Source organism: Lycium ferocissimum, chromosome 7 (genome assembly GCF_029784015.1).
Source record: "Lycium ferocissimum isolate CSIRO_LF1 chromosome 7, AGI_CSIRO_Lferr_CH_V1, whole genome shotgun sequence".
Classification (NCBI taxonomy): Eukaryota; Viridiplantae; Streptophyta; class Magnoliopsida; order Solanales; family Solanaceae; genus Lycium; species Lycium ferocissimum.
The window spans coordinates 43319986-43342887 of record NC_081348.1 but is presented as its reverse complement, the minus strand read 5'-3'; the positions used below and the strand labels follow the sequence as shown (position 1 = coordinate 43342887).

At 34.4% G+C, this 22902-nt stretch overlaps 2 protein-coding genes across 2 annotated transcripts; both read left to right on the top strand.

The window, feature by feature from the left end:
- Window positions 1–7235: 7235 nt before the first annotated feature.
- LOC132065242 (uncharacterized) lies at window positions 7236–11399 on the top strand. Its single transcript, XM_059458528.1, has 4 exons — window positions 7236–8093; window positions 8571–8708; window positions 10432–10671; window positions 11075–11399. The coding sequence occupies exons 1-4, from the start codon at window positions 7257–7259 to the stop codon at window positions 11186–11188; spliced, it is 1329 nt and encodes a 442-aa protein (XP_059314511.1). The 5' UTR covers window positions 7236–7256; the 3' UTR covers window positions 11189–11399.
- Window positions 11400–13529: 2130 nt separating this feature from the next.
- On the top strand, window positions 13530–15824 carry LOC132062868 (uncharacterized). The gene is made up of 4 exons (XM_059455344.1): window positions 13530–14763; window positions 14850–15003; window positions 15093–15415; window positions 15488–15824. The coding sequence occupies exons 1-3, from the start codon at window positions 14425–14427 to the stop codon at window positions 15095–15097; spliced, it is 498 nt and encodes a 165-aa protein (XP_059311327.1). The 5' UTR covers window positions 13530–14424; the 3' UTR covers window positions 15098–15415; window positions 15488–15824.
- Window positions 15825–22902: the final 7078 nt, after the last annotated feature.

Below are 22902 nucleotides of genomic sequence, written 5' to 3'. Positions count from 1 at the left end.
GAGCAAAACTCTAAGATTTGAAAAAAAAAATAATACACTATAGTAGTCAGCAACATGATGGCCCACGCGAAACAAGTGCGGGGTTTACTGGATTCGTTGTTAGCTATGTCTATCGCTCTGTTTGAGTCAGAATGTCACCCTCGGCTAAGTTATCTTTAGGAAAATAAAACAAGGGAGTGGGGTCAGTTACACCGACTGAGTGAGTAATAATATCAATTATAGTGTTTTATTTGGGACAAGCAAACGTATAAGAAATCATGCAACATGTAAAATCATCAAAAGATATCTCCTTTAAACCAACAGAACAATACATATGTGAAAACTATGTTTAAACTAGTTAAATAATCACGTTCTTATTTATTGGGAGGTCCTTATGCCAGTATCGAAATATACATTCTGACACTATGTATTTACCATAGCCGTCTGACTATCCCGTCAGCTAGGTTCTAGAGGGCCTTTGTATAATACGAGTTCACTTACAAGGTGCACCAGGTCTAACGATCCCGATGTTATATAACGGCAAATCTGGCAAAGGTTCTTCCAAAAGTTCCTTTTTCATAATACAAATCTATTCTTTCCGTGTCAAGAATTAAATCTAGCAGTACATATCTACTCATCCTTATCAGAAAAAAAATATATAACAACTCATAAATGACATAGTTCAAGAACATCCAGTATGTAAAAGTGAATCGATGTGTTTTCATATATAAGGTCATACTGTTGCTTGTCCACGTGCAAATAATCTCTTTCGTTAGCCAACCAGTTCTATGGAAGAAAACGAATTTAACATGCTACAACAAAAAAAATCAACTACAAAAGGAATTATCACTCACTGTACCCTTGCCGAATAACTCCAATTCGCTTCCGACAATTGTCTCCTTGAAGTATCAGTTATCTAAAATATATAAAGAAATATTTGAGTCGCATGTGGGCTTATCAGATGCCAATTTCCCCTAGTTAACCTATGCTCATCAGGTTACTAAAATTTGATTTCTAGCTACTGCTATCTCTGTTTGGACAAAGCATGCCAACAATAGGTTTTTCAGTTTCATTCCCCAAATTTAGAACTCTAGAAGAGAATTCCAATTTATTTGATTCTAAATCTTAGTTGTTATTGCTCCCTACCCAACAAAAGAATGAATTTAGCAATGAAAGAACTTACTTGCAAAGTCAAGAGTAGAGAAACTAGTTGGATCTTGAATTTTTCTTATCTGGTTCTAAGTTTCTAGCTTATTTTCTTCACTTCCTTTCCCCGTAGCTCTTGTTTATTAATTATTTTTTTCCCTGGAACTATGTTGATGTTTTTTTTTTTTAATTATGTTATCAAGCAGGTACTAAAGAAGTGGGTAAAATGCTTATGATTTAAATCTAGAAATGGGCCAAGACTTAATACCTAAGTAAATTAGATGGGTCAAGGCCCAATATTTTTCAGGTTGTTATAAGTTCTTCAAGTCCTAGCACGACTTTTCTCTCCTCTCCTCATCCTCCCACATCAAGGTAAATCTCTCCCATTTATTCCTAAGTAATTCTAACACTTATACATTGATTCTTAACAAGATTCTACACTACAATCTTAGGGTTTTCAAGAAAACCCTCCTCAAGGTTTCAAGTTCAGATTGTTGGGGTTCTTCTTCAAGAGTTCAGACCTTTTCTTCAAGTTTTGGAGTGATTAAGGTATGTAGGATTTCTATCCACGTGAGGGAACATCATTGTTCTTCCCCACGCCACGTTTAATTGATAAAAACACAATTTCTCCTCGGAGTTAGGAAATTATGTCTCAATTCATGATAAACCCTAGATACATGTCAACTTTTATCTGTTCTCATGCACAATCATGTTCCCATTATTTGTATTCATGAATATCATTTCGACTACCGTGAATCTATTTGTATTCCATGAATACTCACATTTTGTATTGTTTTTTCCTTTTACCCTTCTTTGTGTCTAATTCCGCGTAATCTTTTTCAAGATCCTTTTTACGTTTTGAGAGAACAGGGCTTGAGAGTGAGAGAATAGGGCACAAATTTACTTTGTTTTCTATATCTGATCCACGCTCTCTTTCTCCTTGACTTGCGGGTTCTTTTGCTTCTTGAATTCGATTCTTTATTTTTTTATTTGATTTTTGGTTTTTATTGATGTTTTTATTTTGACTAAGATTTTCATTTGTATTCAAATTTAAAAGAAGTAATTTTCTTGGTATAATCCACGGTTTTATTTTATATACATTATAAAGTAGTATAAATTCTGGGAAGAACCAAAATTCCAGATTGAATATGCTGCGGTTAAATATTTTCGTTCTACAAATTTTACATGTTTTCATGCTTCATACAAGTTATGTTATATATCCATTTACACGTTAGATTATACATACAAGTCATATTATACGAGTCATTGGCTTTTCAACCAAACATGTTCATGTTCATGTTTTTGGGAGCTACACGTATTACCGAGAAGGTTTAATACCTGAAACTACGTATGCCAGATCGCTCCGTCCAGTTAGGACGATTCCTTCATGTTATCCTCTATGGGATTTTTATTGATGGATCCATTCATGTCATGTTCATGTCTCGTTCCCCGGTAAGGTATGAGATGGCCCAATTGGTCGAGTCAAAGGCTAAACGCCACGTGCTCACGTAGTGGATTATATATATATATATATATATATATATATATATATATGTCCATGTTCAGTACAATTTATAGTTGTAGTTTCAGTTTCGTATTCCTTCACGTAATCATGTTATTGATTTGGGTTGCCCATTCCCTCGGCACCCCACTTACTGTTTTTTCATTCAGTTATTTTACATATAAGTACAATTTCAGTTTATTTACGTCCCTATTTCCTGGGACCAACATATCACGATGCAGACATTAATTTACAGGACAACAGATTTGCTCGTTAGGACTTTATCGCATCGGCTAATTGGTGAGCCCCCACTTCTTTCGGGGCATTGTTTTTACTTTTTAGTAGTCATGTCATGTTAGATAGTCAGGTATGCTGAGGTCCTTGTCCCAATATCTCAAACTCATGTCAGAGGTTTCATAGACTAGTCAGTCATGTTGTGTTAGGTATTCAGTTATGTTCAGCCTTGTGGGCTACACTATTATGTTTTTAGACTGTTTCCGTACTTATGTTTTAAACAGTATTTTCAGTATTATTATGATGTCACATGTTTTGTTCACACTATTCATGTTTTAACTTATATTCCGCATCCGTACATGTCTCGTGATTCATTCGACGTGTCATATTGGTTCGCTAGGTCATGCGGCGAATGTGCACCAAACACCATGTTTACGTCTGTGCCTGTGTTCGGGGCATAACATATACCGCGTGGGTATTTTAGAGGATTGAGTAATATATTCTTTTGAAGAAATGAATCAGACCTTTATAATACCCTATTAGTAGATGACATATACTATGTGAGCATCATACGGAATTAAGTTGTGTTTTTTAAGGATTGTATCCGCCATCTAAGATATCCTGTCAGTATATGATCTATACCAGTTTTGATATCATAGAGGACTGAATATTTTTCTTGAACAAATGAACGGTCAATCCTCCATGATACCCCGTCAGTGTATAATTAATACTATGTTGGTATCATAGAGGACTAATGAGTGCTTTTTGAAGGAATGAACCAGTCTTTGATATCCTGTCAGTATATGATATATATCATGTGGGTATCATACTATATTGCAACAATATATTTCAACGACTACTAATTTGGTATACTTTATGCTAGAATAAGTTTATTTTTTGATAATTGATATAGAAAAGAGATAAAAATAAATATAATATATAAGTTATCTTTTTTATCAATATCGAAAAAAGAAAAACAAAAACAAAGAAACCAAAAGGTGTATAGAACTAGATTACGAAAAAAAAAGTAGAAAAAGAGAAAAAAGTGAATGAAATTCACAAGGAATTAAAAAGAATAATAAAGAAAAAGACCAAAAGAAAAAAAAGAAATTAAATTAAAATATAGAAAAAAAAGGAGCAACAAATGAAATCAGATTATAGATTAAAAAAAAAGAATTAAATGAAATTAAAAAGGGAAAATGAAATAAAGAAATTTTAAAAAATAAGAAAATAGAAAAAAATGAGTTAGAATTAAATATGAAATCAGATTATGGTGAAAAAATAAAATAAAGAATAATGTGATTTAGAGAAAAAATAAATGAAAAAAAGGAGAAAAAAGAAAAGGCGAAAAGAAAGAAAAGAAGAAAAAAGAGACAATTACCTAAAAGCTATAATGGGTAAAAAGGGTAATTACTTTTGGGGTAGAAAGGTTAAGGGGTAGGGCTATGTAATTAGTTTGTGTTCTGTGGGTATTTGTGTTCTTTTCCCAAAAACGTCCAAAGGAATTTTGATTTTCCATTAAGGGTGTGTTCGTATGGAGGAAAATGTGTTATTGAAGAATAAGTGAATTTCTTACTTATTTTCATGTTCAATTGGTTAGTGGAAAATAATTTTTTGAAAAATACCCAGCTACGCCATGCCCACCCCACCTCCACCCAAACTCACCCCCACACTCTACCCCACCCCACCCCACCCACCCCAAATTTCTATTTCATATTTTATTCCAAAAGGTCAAAAATGTCTTTAAACTATGAGAAATTGAATAAAAATGCCCCGTTACTAGTTTGGTCCAAAAATGCCCCTGTTGTTATTAATTTGGTCCAAAAATGCCCCTATTGTTACTTAATTGGGTCAAAAATGCCCTTTTACTAATAAACATAGTGCTTCTTTTCCTAATATTTTTTCAAGGAATTTCTTCTTCTTTTTTCTTTTAAAATCTCTTTAACAAATAAAAAAGTGGCAAGCAATCTTTTTCTTCTTCTTAATCTGTTTTATTAAAATACAATAATATCATGTACTTTTTTGATTGATAATACAATCATATGTATAAGATCATAATAACCCTATCATTAATTTTCATTTAGATAACAATAATAAAATATGAAATATTTTATTTTCACTCATTTTCATTGTTTGGACCTTGATATGTATTCCCTTGTTTCATTTTGTTTGTCTTGACACAAAGTTTTAAAAAGTAAAATAGAGTTTTGAATCTCGTGGTTATTAACTAAAGATATGCAGAATGTATTAAAATGTTCGTTAATCTCGTGGTCTTAAACATGTCATGTGGAAAATTGGAGTAAAAAGAAGGAAACATTATTTTTGGAAAGAACTAAAAAGAAAAGTAAGAGAACAAATTGAGACAAAGAGAGTATTACTGGGAGTAGGGGTGTACATGGATTGGGTTGGTTCGAGTTTTTCAAACACCAAACCAAATCAACCGTGTCGGGTTTTTAAATTTATAAATCAAACCAAACCAACAAAAGTCGGGGTTTTCGGGTAAAGTCTTCATACAAGACACATTTTTTGTGCTTCAAATATTTCTTTAGTTCTAGCAAGATACAACTATCTAATTAAGACGTTTCTTAAAAAAATAACACAAAAATCCCTAAGCCATAATGAAAATGATCATAATTTAAAAGTACTAAGTCATTCTAAAATAAGTATTAATTACATGACTAAATATTAAAAAAACTAAATTAAATTGTTTATTTTCTCTGTCTAAACCAATAAAACTAAGAATAGATATCCAACATTATTGTTCTTCTTCATGTTAAAATTTAATTTCTTTGTTAGTATTAGTATCAATTTAGTTTTGATTTGAACTTTAATTGATTTACTAATATCGATGGGCTACAAAGTTTATTGAACCATTCAAAGTTCTAAGTCAAATCTTGAAATAATATGTTAAAACTATGTAAAAATTTAAGAATTATTTATAAGTTAAGACCAAACCAAACCAATTATGCTCGATTTTTTTTTTAATACCAAACCAAGTTGAACCAAATCACTAGTCGAGTTTTTAATGACGGCTTATTGTCGCTTTCGGCTTATCGGTCTTTTTATTTGTCCACCCCTAACTGGGAGATATGCGATAAATATATGTGTTCTGCAAAAGAGAGGGATAAGACACTATTACCCCCTGAACTATACCCGAAGTTGCTACGACATACCTTACCTTTTCCTGGATTTTATTACCCCCTAAACTTATTTAAAAAGGAATAATTACCCCCTAAGGCCCATGGCCATTTCATATGGGAGAGTGACATACACTCTCCTTGCTATATGTGTATTTATTTATTTCTCTCTATTTTTTTAAAAAATTTCAGCTTACGTGTCAATTTTTCTTTTTTAAAAAAAATTGAATTTTCTTTTAAAAAAAATGATTAAAAATTGAAAATCTTTTTTTTTTTAAAACAAAACTGAAAACATGGATTAAAAAAAAAATTAAAAACTGAATTTTCTAGAAAAATGATTTTTAAAACCTGTTTTTTTTTTTTAAAAATTTTTGAAAATTTGATTTTTTTTTTTAAAACCCGTTTGATTTAAAAAAAAAAAAACTGAAAATGGATTTTTTTAAATTAAAAAAAATGAATTTTCTTTAAAAAAAATGATTTTTAAAACCCGGCTTTTTTTAAATATTTAAAAAATCTAAAAAATTGATTTTTTTTAAAAACCCATTTTTTTTTAAACAAAAAAGATCGAAAACATGATTTTTTTTTTAAATATCGAAAAATGGATTTTTTAAAAATATGGAAAACTTGATTATTTTTTTAAAATGTCTTAAAAAATCTTGATTTTCATGATTTCATTTTCTTAGGACACTTTTATTTTTCAAATATAATCTGGAAAAAGTGTTTTTCTTGTCAAAATGTGAAAAACGGAATTTTGATAAATCTTTTGAAAAATTAATTATTTTTAAAAAATGTGGAAATCCCGTTTTTTAAAACTAAATTTGGAAAACTAGATTTATTTTAAAAATAATCAGTTTTACAAATTTAAAATATGTCCAAATTTTTTAATAAGAACACTCAGTTTTCCAGATTTGTTTTCTAAAAACCGGATTTTTTATATTTTTTAAAATACAATTCAGTTTTTCATATATTAAGAAAATATGAATTTTTTTTAAAAAAAAATTAAATTTTCTCATTTTTTATGTTTCTCACTCTCTCAAAGAGAGTGAAACACACTCTCCTTGACATGTTACCTTTAGTCATTATTCTATTTTAAATAAATTTAGGGGTAATAGAAGCCAAAAAAAATTAAATGTGTCGAAACAATTTCGATATAGTTCGGTAACAGTGCCGTATCCCAAAAGACAAAAAGGATTTTTGAGTGGGAGGATCGTTGGCAAACTCTCCCCATGATTTTGAAGTCAAAAACAGTGGGGGCGGAGATGAGTTTCCACTCTTATCATCTTTGTCTGTCATTGCTGTTGTTGGTCACAGCGACGGCGGCGGAAGATCCGTCTACAATCATATCAAGATTCCAGCAGTACCTTCAGATCAACACAGCCCAACCTCACCCCAACTACTATGAAGCCGCCCAATTTATAAGGTCGCAGGCCAAGTCTCTATCCCTCGAGTCCCAGACCCTGGAGTTTGTCGAGGGCAAGCCTTTGATTCTGCTCAAATGGGAAGGCAAGGACCCCAGCCTCCCTTCCATCCTCCTCAACTCACATACCGATATTGTCCCTTCGGAGCATCACAAGTGGACTCACCCGCCTCTCTCCGCCCACTTAGATTCCACTACCGGCAACATCTACGCCCGGGGTTCTCAGGACATGAAGTGCGTGGGGTTGCAGTACCTGGAGGCCATTCGAAAACTCAAGGCTTCTGGCTTCCGCCCACTGCGCACTGTCTACCTCTCCTACGTTCCCGACGAGGAGATCGGAGGAATTGATGGTGCCGGAAAGTTTGCTGATTCCGATGTCTTTGCCAAGATGAATGTTGGGATTGTACTTGATGAAGGCTTGGCTTCTCCCACCGACAACTATCGTGCATTCTATGGAGAGAGGTCCCCCTGGTGGCTGGTCGTTAAGGCTGTGGGTGCTCCTGGACACGGGGCTAAGCTCTATGATAATACTGCCATGGAGAATCTGCTTAAAAGCATCGAAACTATAAGGAGATTCAGAGCTGCGCAGTTCGATCTAGTTAAGGCCCGACTGAAAGCTGAAGGCGAGGTCATTTCTGTTAATATGGTCTTCTTGAAATCTGGCACCCCTTCTCCCTCTGTAAGTAAGCCTAGCTGTTTCATTCTCACCATTAGTGCACTCGTGTTGCAAGTCATGATATTTTAGCACTTTGTGTACTATTCCTCTTGTGACTAATTCGTGGAGTCTTTGTTTGAGCTTATTCATTCAATGCCATCAAGTGCTGAGTACTAGCCTGGAAAATACTCGTGTACTGAGATAAGAGTTTAAACGTTTTTTACAGAGTAAAAAAGACTTCAAATGGGTTTTATTGAACGGTTTAAATGTTAGTATTGATGTAGTTAAGCGAATGGAGATAAAGTCAACTCTTATGTGAATTTGAACTTTTTATTACACAGTTTGTCTTGATATGCGTTTATCCGAGGTTCAGTCTAACAAAAATTTGAAGTAATATAGCAGATTTAGGGTGTTTTATGGAACAAGCCTTTCTTGTAAATCAATGGCGAGAATCAGAATTGAGATAAGTTTAAAATGTGGACTTCTTTATTTCTGTGGCAGGGTTTTGTCATGAACCTGCAGCCATCTGAAGCCCAAGCAGGATTTGACATCAGAGTACCACCAACTGCAGATCAGGCATCCTTAGAGAGGCGAATAGCTGAGGAATGGGCACCTGCTTCACGCAACATGACTTTTGAGGTATTAGGAATAATCCTTGCTTCTCCTTTAATTTTAGAGCTGCGGTAAACGACCTGTAATGCGGTGACTACCTCCTGCTTGCTATACCTCAGTCCTTTTCCAAAGAAAACGGCCTAGAACAATTTACATTTAACTGTTTTCTTTGTGTTGGGTGCGGAGAAGAGGTGGATACACCAAACAAAATTTGTCTCGTACCTTTCTTTTCCTCATCCAATTTGGCATGAAGTGTTAGCATAGTGAGCCTATTGACCAGCAGTTTATCTGAAGCTTTCATTGAGTCTCTCTTTCAAGCTGCTACAGTTTTCAAAAAAAAATCAAGTAAAGGTATTTTTTGAAACTAAACATGGCCAAACTAGCCGTATACAAGGGATATACCAAAAAGTAAAGCATCTACACAATATGATTCTCTACAAACTCCGGTCATCTACACTACAAGGAACTTTCTGGTTACACCAAAAGAAAATAAGTGAGCGGATACTCTCCTCAACTGAGAGAAACTCGACTCTACTCCTTCAAAAGCTTTCCTATTTCTCTCTCTCCAAACCACCCACATTAACTGTTATGTTTCCATCAACCTTTCTTCATTACCTTTCTGAGGGCTACAACTTGTTGTGTCCTTCCGTGTACATGCGTATGCTGTATCTTTCTTCTTTAATATGTGCATGGATGCATTTCTACTTCAATGCCTGCTACGCTTGAGCTGTATTATGTGAAATGCTAGTTACATGTGGATGTCTCATTTCAAAGGATATCCTTGTAAGCACAGACAGCCAGAGTTTTTGAAAGAGCATGAAAAAACCCTGAGTACATCTAGATCTGAAACATATAATTGATGTGCATGCTGAGGAAATTTGTAAATGAAACCACTTTCCTCGCGTACATACTCTTTGAGATTTCATCTCCGTTCATTTCCCCAACCTCTATCAATCCAGGATGCTGTTAATTTACGCGCCGCTTTATGGCTGCAGTTTTAATCATTTTCTGAAGGAACTAAAAAGAGTTTTTAGACTAAAGTTGTAAATGGAAATTCAATCACATATTTAACTCATCTTGAGGTTGGAGACTGGTTGCTTCCTTTAATACATCTCCCAGAAGTTTACGATATTATGTCGTCATGTTACTAGTATTAGTTAACTAATTCTTATTTGTTAGATAACATGCTTCCTTAAAAGGTTAGTAAGAAGGATAAATCACCTGATCTGTTTTTCCTGTTTGTTTTGGAGAGGTGAATAAGTATCGTCGCGCTATGTTTTACAAAAAAATTGAAATAAGAAACTTTGCAACTTCAATTTTTTTAAGAGACAAATTAATGAGCTCAATCTTACTAGTGAAGTTGGTCAAATAGCCCCTCCAAAAGTGGAATGCGGGAAACAAAGCGGGATGGGTGGAAATCTCATGTCTGAAACTCTTAGGCTAGCTAATGTGAAAGGACCATACCATCACTGCCTCTTCTAAAGTTTGTAAATGGATGGAAAATTCCTTGCCACTGTGAAAATCCACGTCCTCAACCATTCCAACCTTCTGAATTCTTTAGGTGGATAATAATAGTTTCTAAATTATCTTCAGGTATACTACTTTATAGAATTCCTCGCTGGTTATGGTTTGATTTCTTAAATTCCTTACCTGTTATTGTTTGACTTCGTATCGGCAGTCTATTTGAACAATATTTGGAAGTGCTGTATGTTAATTTAAGTGACTGGACAATGCCCTTGCTCTTGGACAGTTCAAGCAAAAGGTGTCTGTGAATGACAAGTTCGGAAGGCCAGCCGTTACAGCTGTTGACAGTTCCAATATTTGGTGGGCACTGCTTGAAGATGCTATCATCAAAGCTAATGCCAGACTTGGGAAACCAGAAATATTTCCTGCATCAACAGATGCACGCTATTTTCGGGAGCTAGGCCTGCCAGCAATAGGATTTTCTCCGATGGCAAACACTCCCATTCTTCTTCATGACCACAACGAGGTGAGCATTACTTAATATTGCTTGCTTGTTGCACATGGTAGTTTTGTCTCTGCATAAACACACATACAGTTTTTCGAACCTCTTAAACATAAAGTTTTAATATGAGAAAGCCAAAAGAATAAGTTGAGAACTCCAGAAAAAAGGAAGCAGAATGTAATGCAATGGTATATGGTTACTATTTACCAGATCAACTGTTTGGTGCCTATAAGCAAACATTTACAGGAGGCCACGATCCAGAAATGATGTAAATTATGACCACAGCAGCTGAGAATTCACCACTTTTCCATCTTATGCATGTGATATAGTAACTTTGACTGGACTTGAAAATTGTGTTCACTTGTTTAAATAGTTTTGTTTTATCTGACTTTGGCCTTTAGTTAATAAACATTCTCTTTTGCTGCAGTTCTTGAACGAGGATGAGTATTTGAAAGGTATTGATGTTTATGAGTCAATAATCAAAACATATGCATCTTATATTCAGCATCCAAGAGATGATGCTTCGAAAGAAGAATTATGAGCAATTTCTATTGAAGAAACCTTGAGCCCCGTCTGGCCTTGTATTATATCAGTGAAGGTCGTAGAGCGGTTGGAAGACAGGGCCGTCTTCCCAACATCTTTCTGCTTGAATAAGTAGCATGGATATTTCACAATCATTGATTTGACCAAGATGATCAATGTGTAAAAACTCTTCCATGTGTGGCATACATCTTCCCGTATTTGCTTTACCATATGGAGTTTCTCCGCCTATATGGGAAATAAAATATTGCAAGCAATGACGAGAACAAATTGGGTAGACAAACGAAATGTCAAAGCTTAGCGTGGCTTGGAAATGAATGAAAAGGGAATAAGAGGAAATGGAAGAACAGCGCGTTTATCAAAACGGCTAAATATCAAACTTTTTTTTTTTTTTTGGCAAAAGTCATAGATAGCTTCCTAAACTTTGTCACATTTTCCTCATGGCTATCTAATTCTAAGATTGTTCTAATTTCATACCTAAACTACTCTAAATTTGTATTACATAAGCACCTTTTGCCCTTTTTTTAATAACACCTGGGCGCGTGTATATACGCCCTGCTTACGTGTACTTTCGTTACATTTAATGCCTCCCACATGGAAAATAAAATCCACGTTTTTTTTTTTTTAAAAACAGTTTCCTAAAGTAAATGGGCCTACAACTAAAACCTAATTCTCAAATTAACACTCTCTCTCCCCGACCCCTCTCTCTCTTATGGCGATATAGTCGACGGTGATGATCACCGTCGATTAAAGGTGTTTTTTAATAATATCTTACGTGTAAGTATCTTACACCTTTGTATCTCTCTAGATTAGCTGTTAATCGTGTTCATAATGGCTGTTTAAGCTTGTTAGGGTTTTAGTTTTTGAGATTAATTTAGTTTTTTTGGGGTTTGTTTTTTAAATATTTCGTTCCTTTCCGTTATTATATTTGTAGTAGTCGTTTCTCGGTGGTGAGTGGATTAGAAAGTTAGGTTTTTAATTTCCAGATTTGGGGTTATGTGTTTGAGAATATTCCCTGCCCCATTTCTGTAAAATATGCCTTAAAAGTGTGCCCCTTTGGTTATTTTGCTGAAATTAATTCATTTTGTGGTTTTTTTTCCAGGTTTACCTTACTAATTGATCATGGAGGAGGTCATATTTACACACATTCACTACGCGGGACCTTTGTAGAAAATCCCGACCCTAATTACCATTCCTTTTTAGTGCCCGGTACCATCGTGTATATCGAGAAAGACTACTATTCCCTAATGGAATTGGTTTATTATACTAGGGAATTAGGTTATTTAACAGTTGATGTTTTTTTTTTTTTTTTTTTACCAAGATGCAAATACTAGAGAATTCAATGTTATTGAGTCTGACCAACATCTACTGGACCTAATAAAAGACTTAAAAAATGAGGACCCCTTTCATGTACATGTCCTTCATTCATTGGATACTATCGCCTTTAAAACCGACGGGCTTCGTTGGTCTCTTAAAAGGCCCGAGGTTTCTTCTAGACAAACTAGGTCATCAAAAGGGTTGGTACCGATAACTTAGATGAAGGGTGTTGGGGCCGCCGCCGATAACCTGATCGGGAGGGTGTTTGGTCTTGATGATAACCTAGATCGCAGGGTGTTGGGGTTACTCCTGAGTTTGTATATGGGGCTGCTAGTGACAAGTTAGGTGAAGAAGCATCTAATCTAGTAGATGTTGATGTAGAGGGTAATATATCTGATTGTGTGAGTAGTGATTCAGATCTAGGAGAAATACCACCCGGAAGACGGGTCGGATATAGATGAGGTTGAGAGCTATTAAACAAGAAAGAAGAAGTAAACAAATAAAGAAACAAAAGGTCACAGAACTCAAGAAATTCCAATGGAGAGGTCAGTGGTGGTATAGATAAGAGGGTTTGAGGATATTGGGAAAAATAAGTCTAACAAATATCTTTGGGAAATTAAGGTTAGATAAGGAATATATTGATAGCTCGATCGTCGGAGGAAGATAGCGAGAACAACTGATGTAGATGTCGTAAGAAGGGTAGATTTACCTTCTGTAAAAAAGCAAAAAAGTTAAGTATGATGAAGATTGTGAGGTGGTTGTTTTTGAGCTTGGAATGGTCTTTGATGGTGTAACACAATTTAGAAAGGCTCTAGCAGACTATGCTATAGAATATAATAGAAAATATGGGTGACTGGAATCCGAAATTTTCCGGATTATGTGACTATGCTGACATGATCACGCAAACCAATCCAGGAAGTAGTTGTTGGTTAAAATTGATAAGAGACCGAACACGGGAAAACTTTTTTGTGTACTTGTGTGTGCTTTCGTGCATTTAAGCAAAAGGTTGGATGGGTGCAGAAAAATAATAGGATTTAATGGTTGTTTTCTCAAAAGAGCTTGTAAGGGTGAGCTATTGGTAGCTATGGGAAAGAATGGGAACAACCAAATGTATCCTATTGCCTGGGCAGTGGTGGATACAGAGACTAAACATAGCTAGAATTGATTCATAAAGTATTTGATTGCTGATCTGAATTTGGGAAATGGTGAAGGGTTGACTGTAATGTTAGATATGCAAAAGGTACCATTTCTATTCCATTTACTTAAAATTTCAGTTTAGTAGAGGACATTTCAGTATGTTTAACTCTTTTTTTTTTTTTTGTACTTTACACATTTTTGGAAGGGACTTATTCCTGTCTTGTTGGAGCTGCTGCCAAATGCTGAGACAAGGAGATGTGCTAGACATGTTTGGAGTAATTGGCACAAAGAATGGAGAGGAGAAGAAAGAAGGAAGCAGTTTTTTGGAGATGCTTTAAGGCTAGCTTTGAAGCCAAGTTTAAAGAGGAGATGGATAAAATGGCCAAATTGGGTAAGCCCAAGATAATGGAGGATTTTATGCATTATCAGTCTTTTACATTTTGTAGGGCATATTTCAAGTTTCATTCCAAGTGTGATGTTGTGGAAAATAACATATGTGAGACTTTAAATTCTTAGATCTTAGCTGCTAGACATAAATCTATTATCACCATGTTAGAGGAAATTAGGCATAAAATGATGAATAGGCATGTAGACATGATCAAATTTGCTGAAACTTGGATTGATGATATTGCCCCTATGACAAGAAGAATATTGGAAGAGAACAAGGAATTGTCTAATAGGTGTCATGTTTAATGGAATGGGGTGCATGGTTTTGAAATTAGAGATGGTGGGTTCACATTTGTTGTCCACTTGGATAAGAAATATTGTGACTGTAGGCTATGGATGTTAGGGGGGATTCCTTGCCCTCATGCTGTTTGTGCTTATTATTACTTGAATCTAGATCCTGATGCACATGTAGAGCATTGGTATAGGAAGGAAACATTTCTTAAGGCTTATAATCACTTCATCCAACCTATTACCAATACGAGGATGTGGCCTAAGACTACAAACCCATCAATAGAGCCTCCAGTGCCAAGAAAAATGCCTGGTAGACCAAAGAAAAAAAGAATGAAGGATAAAGATAAGCCAAAGAAATATGGAAAGTTGTCAAAGAAGGGTGTGAAGATGACTTGTTCACTATGCAAACAAGTTGGCCATAACAAGACTGCCTGTGGAAGAGGAGTAAGTACAATTGAATTTGTCATATTCTTAACTTTAGTTCTTACATATAAATCTCTAATTTTCATCTCGTTGTTTCTGTTTGCTAGCATGGAATGGGTGGTCCTTCTCAACCAATACCCTCAACTGAAAGGCAAAGAAGTCAATCTCAACCAACTCCACCAACTCAATCCAGCTCTATTTGTAGTGACACAAGTTCTGTGCCAAGAGATGCCCAAACTGTTGCTCCAACACCAGCAATAAGTATATCTTTTAAAAGTCATTTACATCTTCATTTAAATTGTACAATTTATACACTTTGGATCATTTACATTTTTAATTGTGTAATATAGTCTAGAATGAAGGGTCCTGCATATCCAACTGCTAGTTCAGCTTATGCAACTACACAGTCAAGATCAATTTGTGGTGACACAAGTGCACAAAAGAGGGCTCAAGTTGGAGCTGGCAGGGGAAGGGGCAGAAAAAAATTCACAAATGCAAGAGGGGTACCATTTGTGAGTGCAAGAGACTCTTCTTCAAGTTAATTGCCACCATTATCGTGCCACAAAAGGTCATATACTATCACGGTTTTGCTGCAGCTACTGGAAATAAAAGTAGGCCTACAACTGATTTTGGTGTATACTCTAATCCTGTTACTGGAGCACAAGTCTTTAATGTAAGTTCACTTTATGATTTGTCTTTATCTTTGTTCAACACAATTTACTAATGTTTCACATTTTAATTGAAGCCTGGTACATCAAGTGAGAGGGTTCTACATGGTGCAACAAACTTGAAGAGTGCTTCACCAACAAATATTGATATTGGTTATAAAGCTCGTGGACTGAAATGGCAAGGAAAGGATGCAATGACCACATCACAACTATCCCAAATGAGAGCCAACAAGAGAAACCAAAAGGTTGCATCAGTAGCAAGCAGATCTTCAGCAGAAGGAAGCTCCAACAAGTAGTTAATGTAGGAAATTTGTCACATTTAGGGTATTTGAAACAATGTCTTTAGTATATGTAAACTGCAGCAGTGCTGTCTAGCTAGACTTATTATTATGCATTAATTTGGTATTGGACAGTTTTGCCAATGACATTAGCAATGGTAATCTTTGATTTGTGTCAATACTACTCTTCAATTTCTGCCAATAAGTCAAATATGCATAGGGCAGATTAACATTTGTGTTGGAATATAGGCAGATGTGGCAGTTGTGCCAATTCAAGCCAAAAAGCTCAATAAATGGGTCACAGTACTCAACAACCAAATAAATGAAACGGTTGGAGTCAAATACAACTAACTAGGCCATAAATCAAAGACCACATCAACCGAATTCAATTCACTTCATTGAATTCACTCCATCCAACTTCATCCAATTCACTTAATCTTCCATTTCAACCATCTATAAAACCCATTCAAATTATCCCATTCACTTCTTAAAACAAGTTCATTCAACCTAAAAAATGTTGGCATATTTCGAGAAGAAATTAACACGTTCATACGTATAAAGTGATGATTTCGTACGTTTTAATTTAGTGTTCATGTTTCATTTGCTATTTTTATTGCAATAGTTTAGTAATTTTTCATGATTTTTTTTGCAGGTGCTTCCTAGTAATATTCTTGACGTTCTACCAACCAAAAAAACCCATGCCGTTGTTGCTTATGGAGATAAACGTTACGCTATGACCTACAAAATTGGAAAACACGCGTGCCTTTGTCTCGGGTGGAAAGACTTTGTGGAATCCGAGCTATTGACAGAGGGAGATACACTCTGTATTTGGGTCTGCGAGTGTAAGTGCACGAAGGGCATAGGATTCAATGTTCAAAAGAAGGAAGAGATGATAGTTGTTGACTAGGTCTCTATTTTCTTTTCTATGTATGATGCTCGTTTTCCTTTTAATGAACAATTGCTATGTTTCTTTGTTGATTTATATTTGCAGCTTCTTTTCATGTCATATTTGCGACTAATTCACAACGCCAAACACAAGCCAAGTAATTCACAAAATCTAATAACCAAAACATTACTACAAACATAGAAGAAAATCTTTGTAGGAACATTACAAACAACAACTAGGAAACAATTAGACTATCCAAAGATAATTTTTGCCAGTAATAAACATAGAAGAACAACGACAAGCCTGTTGAATTTGGCTTTTGCACAGTCCCTTTCTTGCTTAATTTCCTTCAATTTTTTTTTTTCAATGAATCAAACTTGCCTCCAAGTTCCTTCATTTTGTGTTTCAATGTATCCCTCTCTTCTTCAACCTCTTTAAGCTTCTCCTTCAAAAGCTCAACCTCTGGAGAAGGATCAATCCATTTAAAATAGCCACATCCACCCTTATCCTACATAAAACGAAAAGAAAATTATGAACACAAACAAATCCAAAAAAATGGCCGAAAATCAAATTTTCAAAAATCAAAATTTTAAAATAGCTACTCACTTTTGGCATCTTGCAATCAAAAAATCTACGACCTGGGTTGTTAACTGTTCTCGAAGTTCTTACATTACAAGAATTACCACAATTACAAATAACATTTTCATCTATAACCCCTGAATTTTGTGACATTGTTATAAAGAAGAGAGAACCAAGAGAGAAATAAGAGAGAATACACACAGCAACAACTATAAATCGAGAGAGAAGAGAGAAGAGAGAAGAAAGACATAAATTGAACAGAAAGAAGAGAGAGAAACGGGGGAGAAAGAAGAGAATTTGGAAATTTGGGTTTTAGATTTGGGGTTATTAACCAAAAGTGGTTAATATTAACGTTGGAAGTTGCCATGTAAGCAACAAAATACCCCTTCACGCGCACATTTTGCGTGCAGCACAGATGATTAGGCCACGTAGGCAAAAGCTGCTTATGTGGTACAAATTCAGAGTAGTTTAAGTATCAAATTGGAACAATCTTAGGTTTAGGTAGCCATGAGAAAAATGTGGCAAAGTTTAGGGGGCTATCTATGACTTTTGCATTTTTTTTTCTTCCAATATATATTCCGTGCAAATACCATTAGTGCTAAGTGTAAATTTACATTGAAGTCTCTAAGTTGCAATCAACCAGAAGTGTTGTTAACTCATGATTTTGTGGCATGTAAAAAAGGCCGAAGTCAAATAGTACTGTTTAGACTAATCTAATTTTAATGTAGCAAAAGAAAAAAGAAAGATTATACTATAGAGGGAAAAGGGTCAAAAACACCCCTCTACTCTGAGAAAAGGGCTAAAAATATCCTCTGTTATAAATTTGGGTTAAAAATACTCCTCCCATCATGAAAGTTTTTAAATATACCCCTGTCCTAACGGAAATCCCAACATAATCCGATTTTATTTTTAAACTTTTTTCATTTAAACTTGACCCAACTAAATAAAAATCCATATAGGTTATTCGCTCCTGTGCCTAGTGGCTCCAGATGTAGTACTCGGGAACAAATTGGTGGCATATGGATTTTTTATATAGTTGGGTTAAATGGAGCGGTTTTACAAGTGAATTCGGGTTATGTTGGGGATTTCCGTTAAGACAGGAGTACATTTAAAAACTTTCATGATGGGAGGGATATTTTTTACTCAAATTTGTAATGGAGGATATTTTTAGCCCTTTTACCAAAGTAGAAAGACATTTTTGACCCTTTTCCCTCCTATCAATGTAAGCTTTGTTGAAGTTAATTTGACTTCTAATTATATCGTATAATGCAATTTTATCTAAATCTCCAGGTACATTTATTCTAAACATTTTCTTTTAACCTTAAAATCATCAATACTTCCGGAAACAGCCTCCCTACCTAAGGCAGGGGTAAGGTTTACGTACACTCTACCCTCCTCAGACCCCACGTTGTGAGATTCACTAGGTATATTGTTGTTGCTTAAAATCATCAATACTAGAAATAAACCTCAAAATAGGATAATGAAACAAGAAAAAATGGAGCAAAATGGTAGTCGAGCACTCCATCACGCCAAAATTAAGGTCATCTTTTTTTTTTCTAGTAACTAGACGGTGTATCCCCGTGCGTACACAGCTCAACACTTTGGATTATAGTGTATCTATGTGTATATAGTTGTGTTTGAGTAGTGATATATATATATATATATATATATATATATATATATTATATATATTGCTAATAAACATACATAAGTTTGCACTGATTTTGTTCAAAACACGATTAATATAACATTGTAGTTTTGTGCTCCGTATTCAAAACTTTATTATATTAGTGTTTGCTACGAATACAAAGTTGGCAAAAATTTATTAATACTTTTTAAAAAAGAAGATTTGTTTAAAAGGAAACTATTTTCCTCTATTTGAGATAAAACAATAGTAATATTTAAGCATCAGTTGATACTTTGAATTTTAATTCGATTAATTTAAAGGTGTAAAATATTCTATTGTTAATGTATGTAGATTGAACCTAAACAATACTTATTATTTTTTATCAAATTTTGATTTGGATAATTATAGTTCAAATTATTAAATTAATTTTACATGTTTAAAACGAAACAAAGTAGAAATTTGATTTTCTATTTAAACGAAGAACTACTATTTTATAATTTTTGGTAAATATTATTGATTTAGCTCATTTTACTTGTCATGTTGTCTTTTGCATGGTTTTTTAAGGAAACGTTAATTAGAATTATAATTTGATTAATTTACCTTATTAATTATTTGATCTCCATTTAATATTATTTTTTCTTTTATGACATTAATCTCTTTTCACATTTATTAGAGTAAGAATAAAAATGAAAAATTAATTAAATTCTATCTTATTTTAAAATATAAATATTTTAAGTATATTTATTTAGTAAACATAACAAATAAAATATCTTTTTTTTTTTTTACTCGGGATTTGGTGAAACTAGTATGGTGCATAGTGTTTTACGATTTTTTTTAAATTTTGGGTGAGGCACAACTATTGTTAGTTGTGTGAGAGGATTATTTAATTGATTTTATAATGCGGGACCCACCAATCATCTCTGCTCCCGTTCTTCCCAATCCACTCTTTTTCTCTTCCTCGTTTCCTCACTCTTCTCTCTCCTCTTTTTTCACATTTTCTATTTTTCATCAACGAACCAATTTTATTATATGGAGACCATAATACTTTAAGATATGTTTGAGTAAATTTTATCAATAGTCGTCTAACTTTAACATTATTACATAAAATTTGTTTTAAGTTTTATTATCGTTCAACTTTAACGTTGACCACACAATTATTTTTTATTTTTTGTCATATAAAAGTCATTCAACGTTGCTCAAGTTAACTAAAAAATAAATTTTATCTGAATTTTAATATTTTGTACAAAAAATATTGCATAGCCCTCCAAAATAAGTTAGTTGCATTTAGGATAAATTCGAACCCCCTCTCAATAATTTGCTTCATGACACTAAATTAGTTGTGGGGTACGATATTACATTTTCTTTCCTAATTTTGTTTTATTTGTGATACTTTTTACTTATTATCGTTAATATAAAAAAATTTGATTTTAGTATTTTTCCCTTACTAATAAACTCACTTGTCTAGTAACTTTCACAAACACCTTTAAAAGATAGAAAAATAATTTTTATATGATTGTTACACCTCGGAAAATTTCGTATGTGTTGCCTTGTGGATAGGCTAATGTGAACTTAAGGTGATTATGAAATCCTTATGAGATTAAGGGAAGTATTAGATAGCTTAAGGTGCATACTATAAGAGTTGGAGTAATATGAATATATGAGCCTAAGTTCGTTGAAGGAAGCGAAATGTAAGTCATGTTCGGAAAGGTCTCCGCTATAATTGAGCTAATGTTTAATTAGAAATATTTTAAGGGGCTGTTATAGGGCCTATTTTATGGTTAATGAAGTATTATATAAGTTCCAAGAAGGTTCCATGAGGATTAGAAGTCAAACGAATCAACGAGAGAAAGTTCCGCACAACTGGGAGTAATACGACCACTTATACGGTCCGTATAACTTTATACGGTCCATATAAGAGGGGTCCGTATAACTCAACCTTTACAGAAAGGGGCAATTCCATAGTGGTGTTATACGGTCTACTTATACGGACCGTATAATATTGTACGGACCGTATAAGTGGTCCGTATAAAATCCACCGGGCAGATTTTTAAGTTTTGTATAAATAGATGCTCTTGGTTCTTTTATTTTATTTTTCATCTTCTACAAGTATTGAGAGCTCAAAACCCTTCTCTAAACTTATTCCACCCCAGTCCAAGAGAAAACAAAGATTAAGAGGCAATAATCAAAGTGTTCATACGTTAGAAGGTTTCTAGGGTTTGTAGGCTACAAGAGAGATTTCTCGTAGTATTGAAGCTAGGGTTTTCACATAAGTTCATAGCTTTGCTCCAAAGCTCATTCCACGTGAGATAAAAGGTTAGTTTTCATTCTTATTTCATGCTATCATGAATGCTTAGTTGTTGAAGAACTTGGGTTGAAGAAGAGAGTAGAAAATGAGGGCTAAATGCAACTTTTGTGATGTTTTTAAGTAGTGAGCTAACTTGAGTCATGATTACTAGTATAATATGGATATAATATTGTTATGGAAGGTAATAATGGTGATGAAGAATCATTATATGAAAATGTGCTAAAATGAGTATGAAGTTGCTAGTATGAGTTGAACATGAGGGTGAATATTGAAGGCTTAGTGTAATGTGATTACTTAATTTGGATATTATGAGTGTATTATGGATGTTATTGTGGTTGTTGGGAGTTGTTTTGTGATATGGTGGAAGTTGATGAAATAGGGGAAATCTTTGCCCAATTTTTCATTAGACTATGAATTATTCTAGTTTGAATTTAAGAGTATCATTAAGGCTTAACCATGGTATGAATCCTTCTAAATGTAGATTATTCAAGCTTCAATGGTGAACGTTAGATAGTTAAGAAGACAAAGAGGTATGTAAGACTAACCCTTCTTTCAATAAGGCATGGCTCCTTGGCTATATATATATATCCTTTCATGAGTTCTATAACGTCCTCCAAATGATTCTGTCTCTAAAGCTACTAAAGCTCATGATCCTCGAAACTTTCATAATTCCATTGCATCCTTTATATGATAGTTGATCCTCGAGGTAGACGTAATAAAAATGATAATGGTAATGATGTTGATGATACTTATGGACTCTTAAGTATACGTGTCTAAGTATGTATGACTATTATGTAACACCGAGCTTATATGGCCGGGTATGATATCTATTGCGCGCACACCACTGTAGTTGGGTATGCCTTGGTAGGGCCAGGCATGTGTGACACCGAGCATTGTCATGGCCGGGTATGTGAAACCATCGAACTTTCATGGTCGGATATGCTATGAATATGAATTTGAATATGAATATGTATATGAATACAGATACGAATATGGATACGGATATGGACTTATGTGTGTGTATATATATATATATATATATATATATATGTACGTACACGAGCACGCATTAGAAGTGGAAGGTCCCTATGAAAGATAAGTAAGTAATTGTGATGATGGCTACTATCTCCTGATTCTCCTATCTTATGCTATTTCTTGTGTTGTCTCTTATGCTCCTATTATGATGTTGATTATGCTTTACATACTCGGTGACATTATTCGTGCCGACGTCCTTTTGTTTGTGAATGCCGCATCATGCCGCCCGGGTGGACGGGGAGACGAACTTGATCCATAGACTTCTTATTCGGGGACTACATGCAGAAGCTCCATTTCATCCGAGGCTACAACTTTTGGTGCTATTCTTTTGTGTACATACCTATAGGCAAGGCGAGGTCCTGTCCCTCCTATATGACGTGACATACTCTTCGTAGAGGCTCGTAGACAGTTGTGTATGATTAGATGTCTTTATCTTTGTCGACTTATATTTTGTATATCATTTTGATAGCCTTGTCGGCTTATGTACATTGATATGGGCATAGTTGTTAATGATGATATAAATGTGTTGTTGCTCAACGAGCTTAGCATTATTGATGTATAGAATTCATGAGTAAGCCATGTGGTCCACCTAGATGTGAATACGAATGGACGATAAGAGGTGCCCGGGTGGGTTAACACCGGGTGCCCGTCATGGCCCTCCGGTTGGGTCGTGATAATGATAAACTTTAAAGTTGGATGACTTTTATGTAATAAAAAAATAGAAAAGCAATTTTTGTGGGATAAACATTAAAGTTAGACGACTGTTATCGTAACAAAAAAAA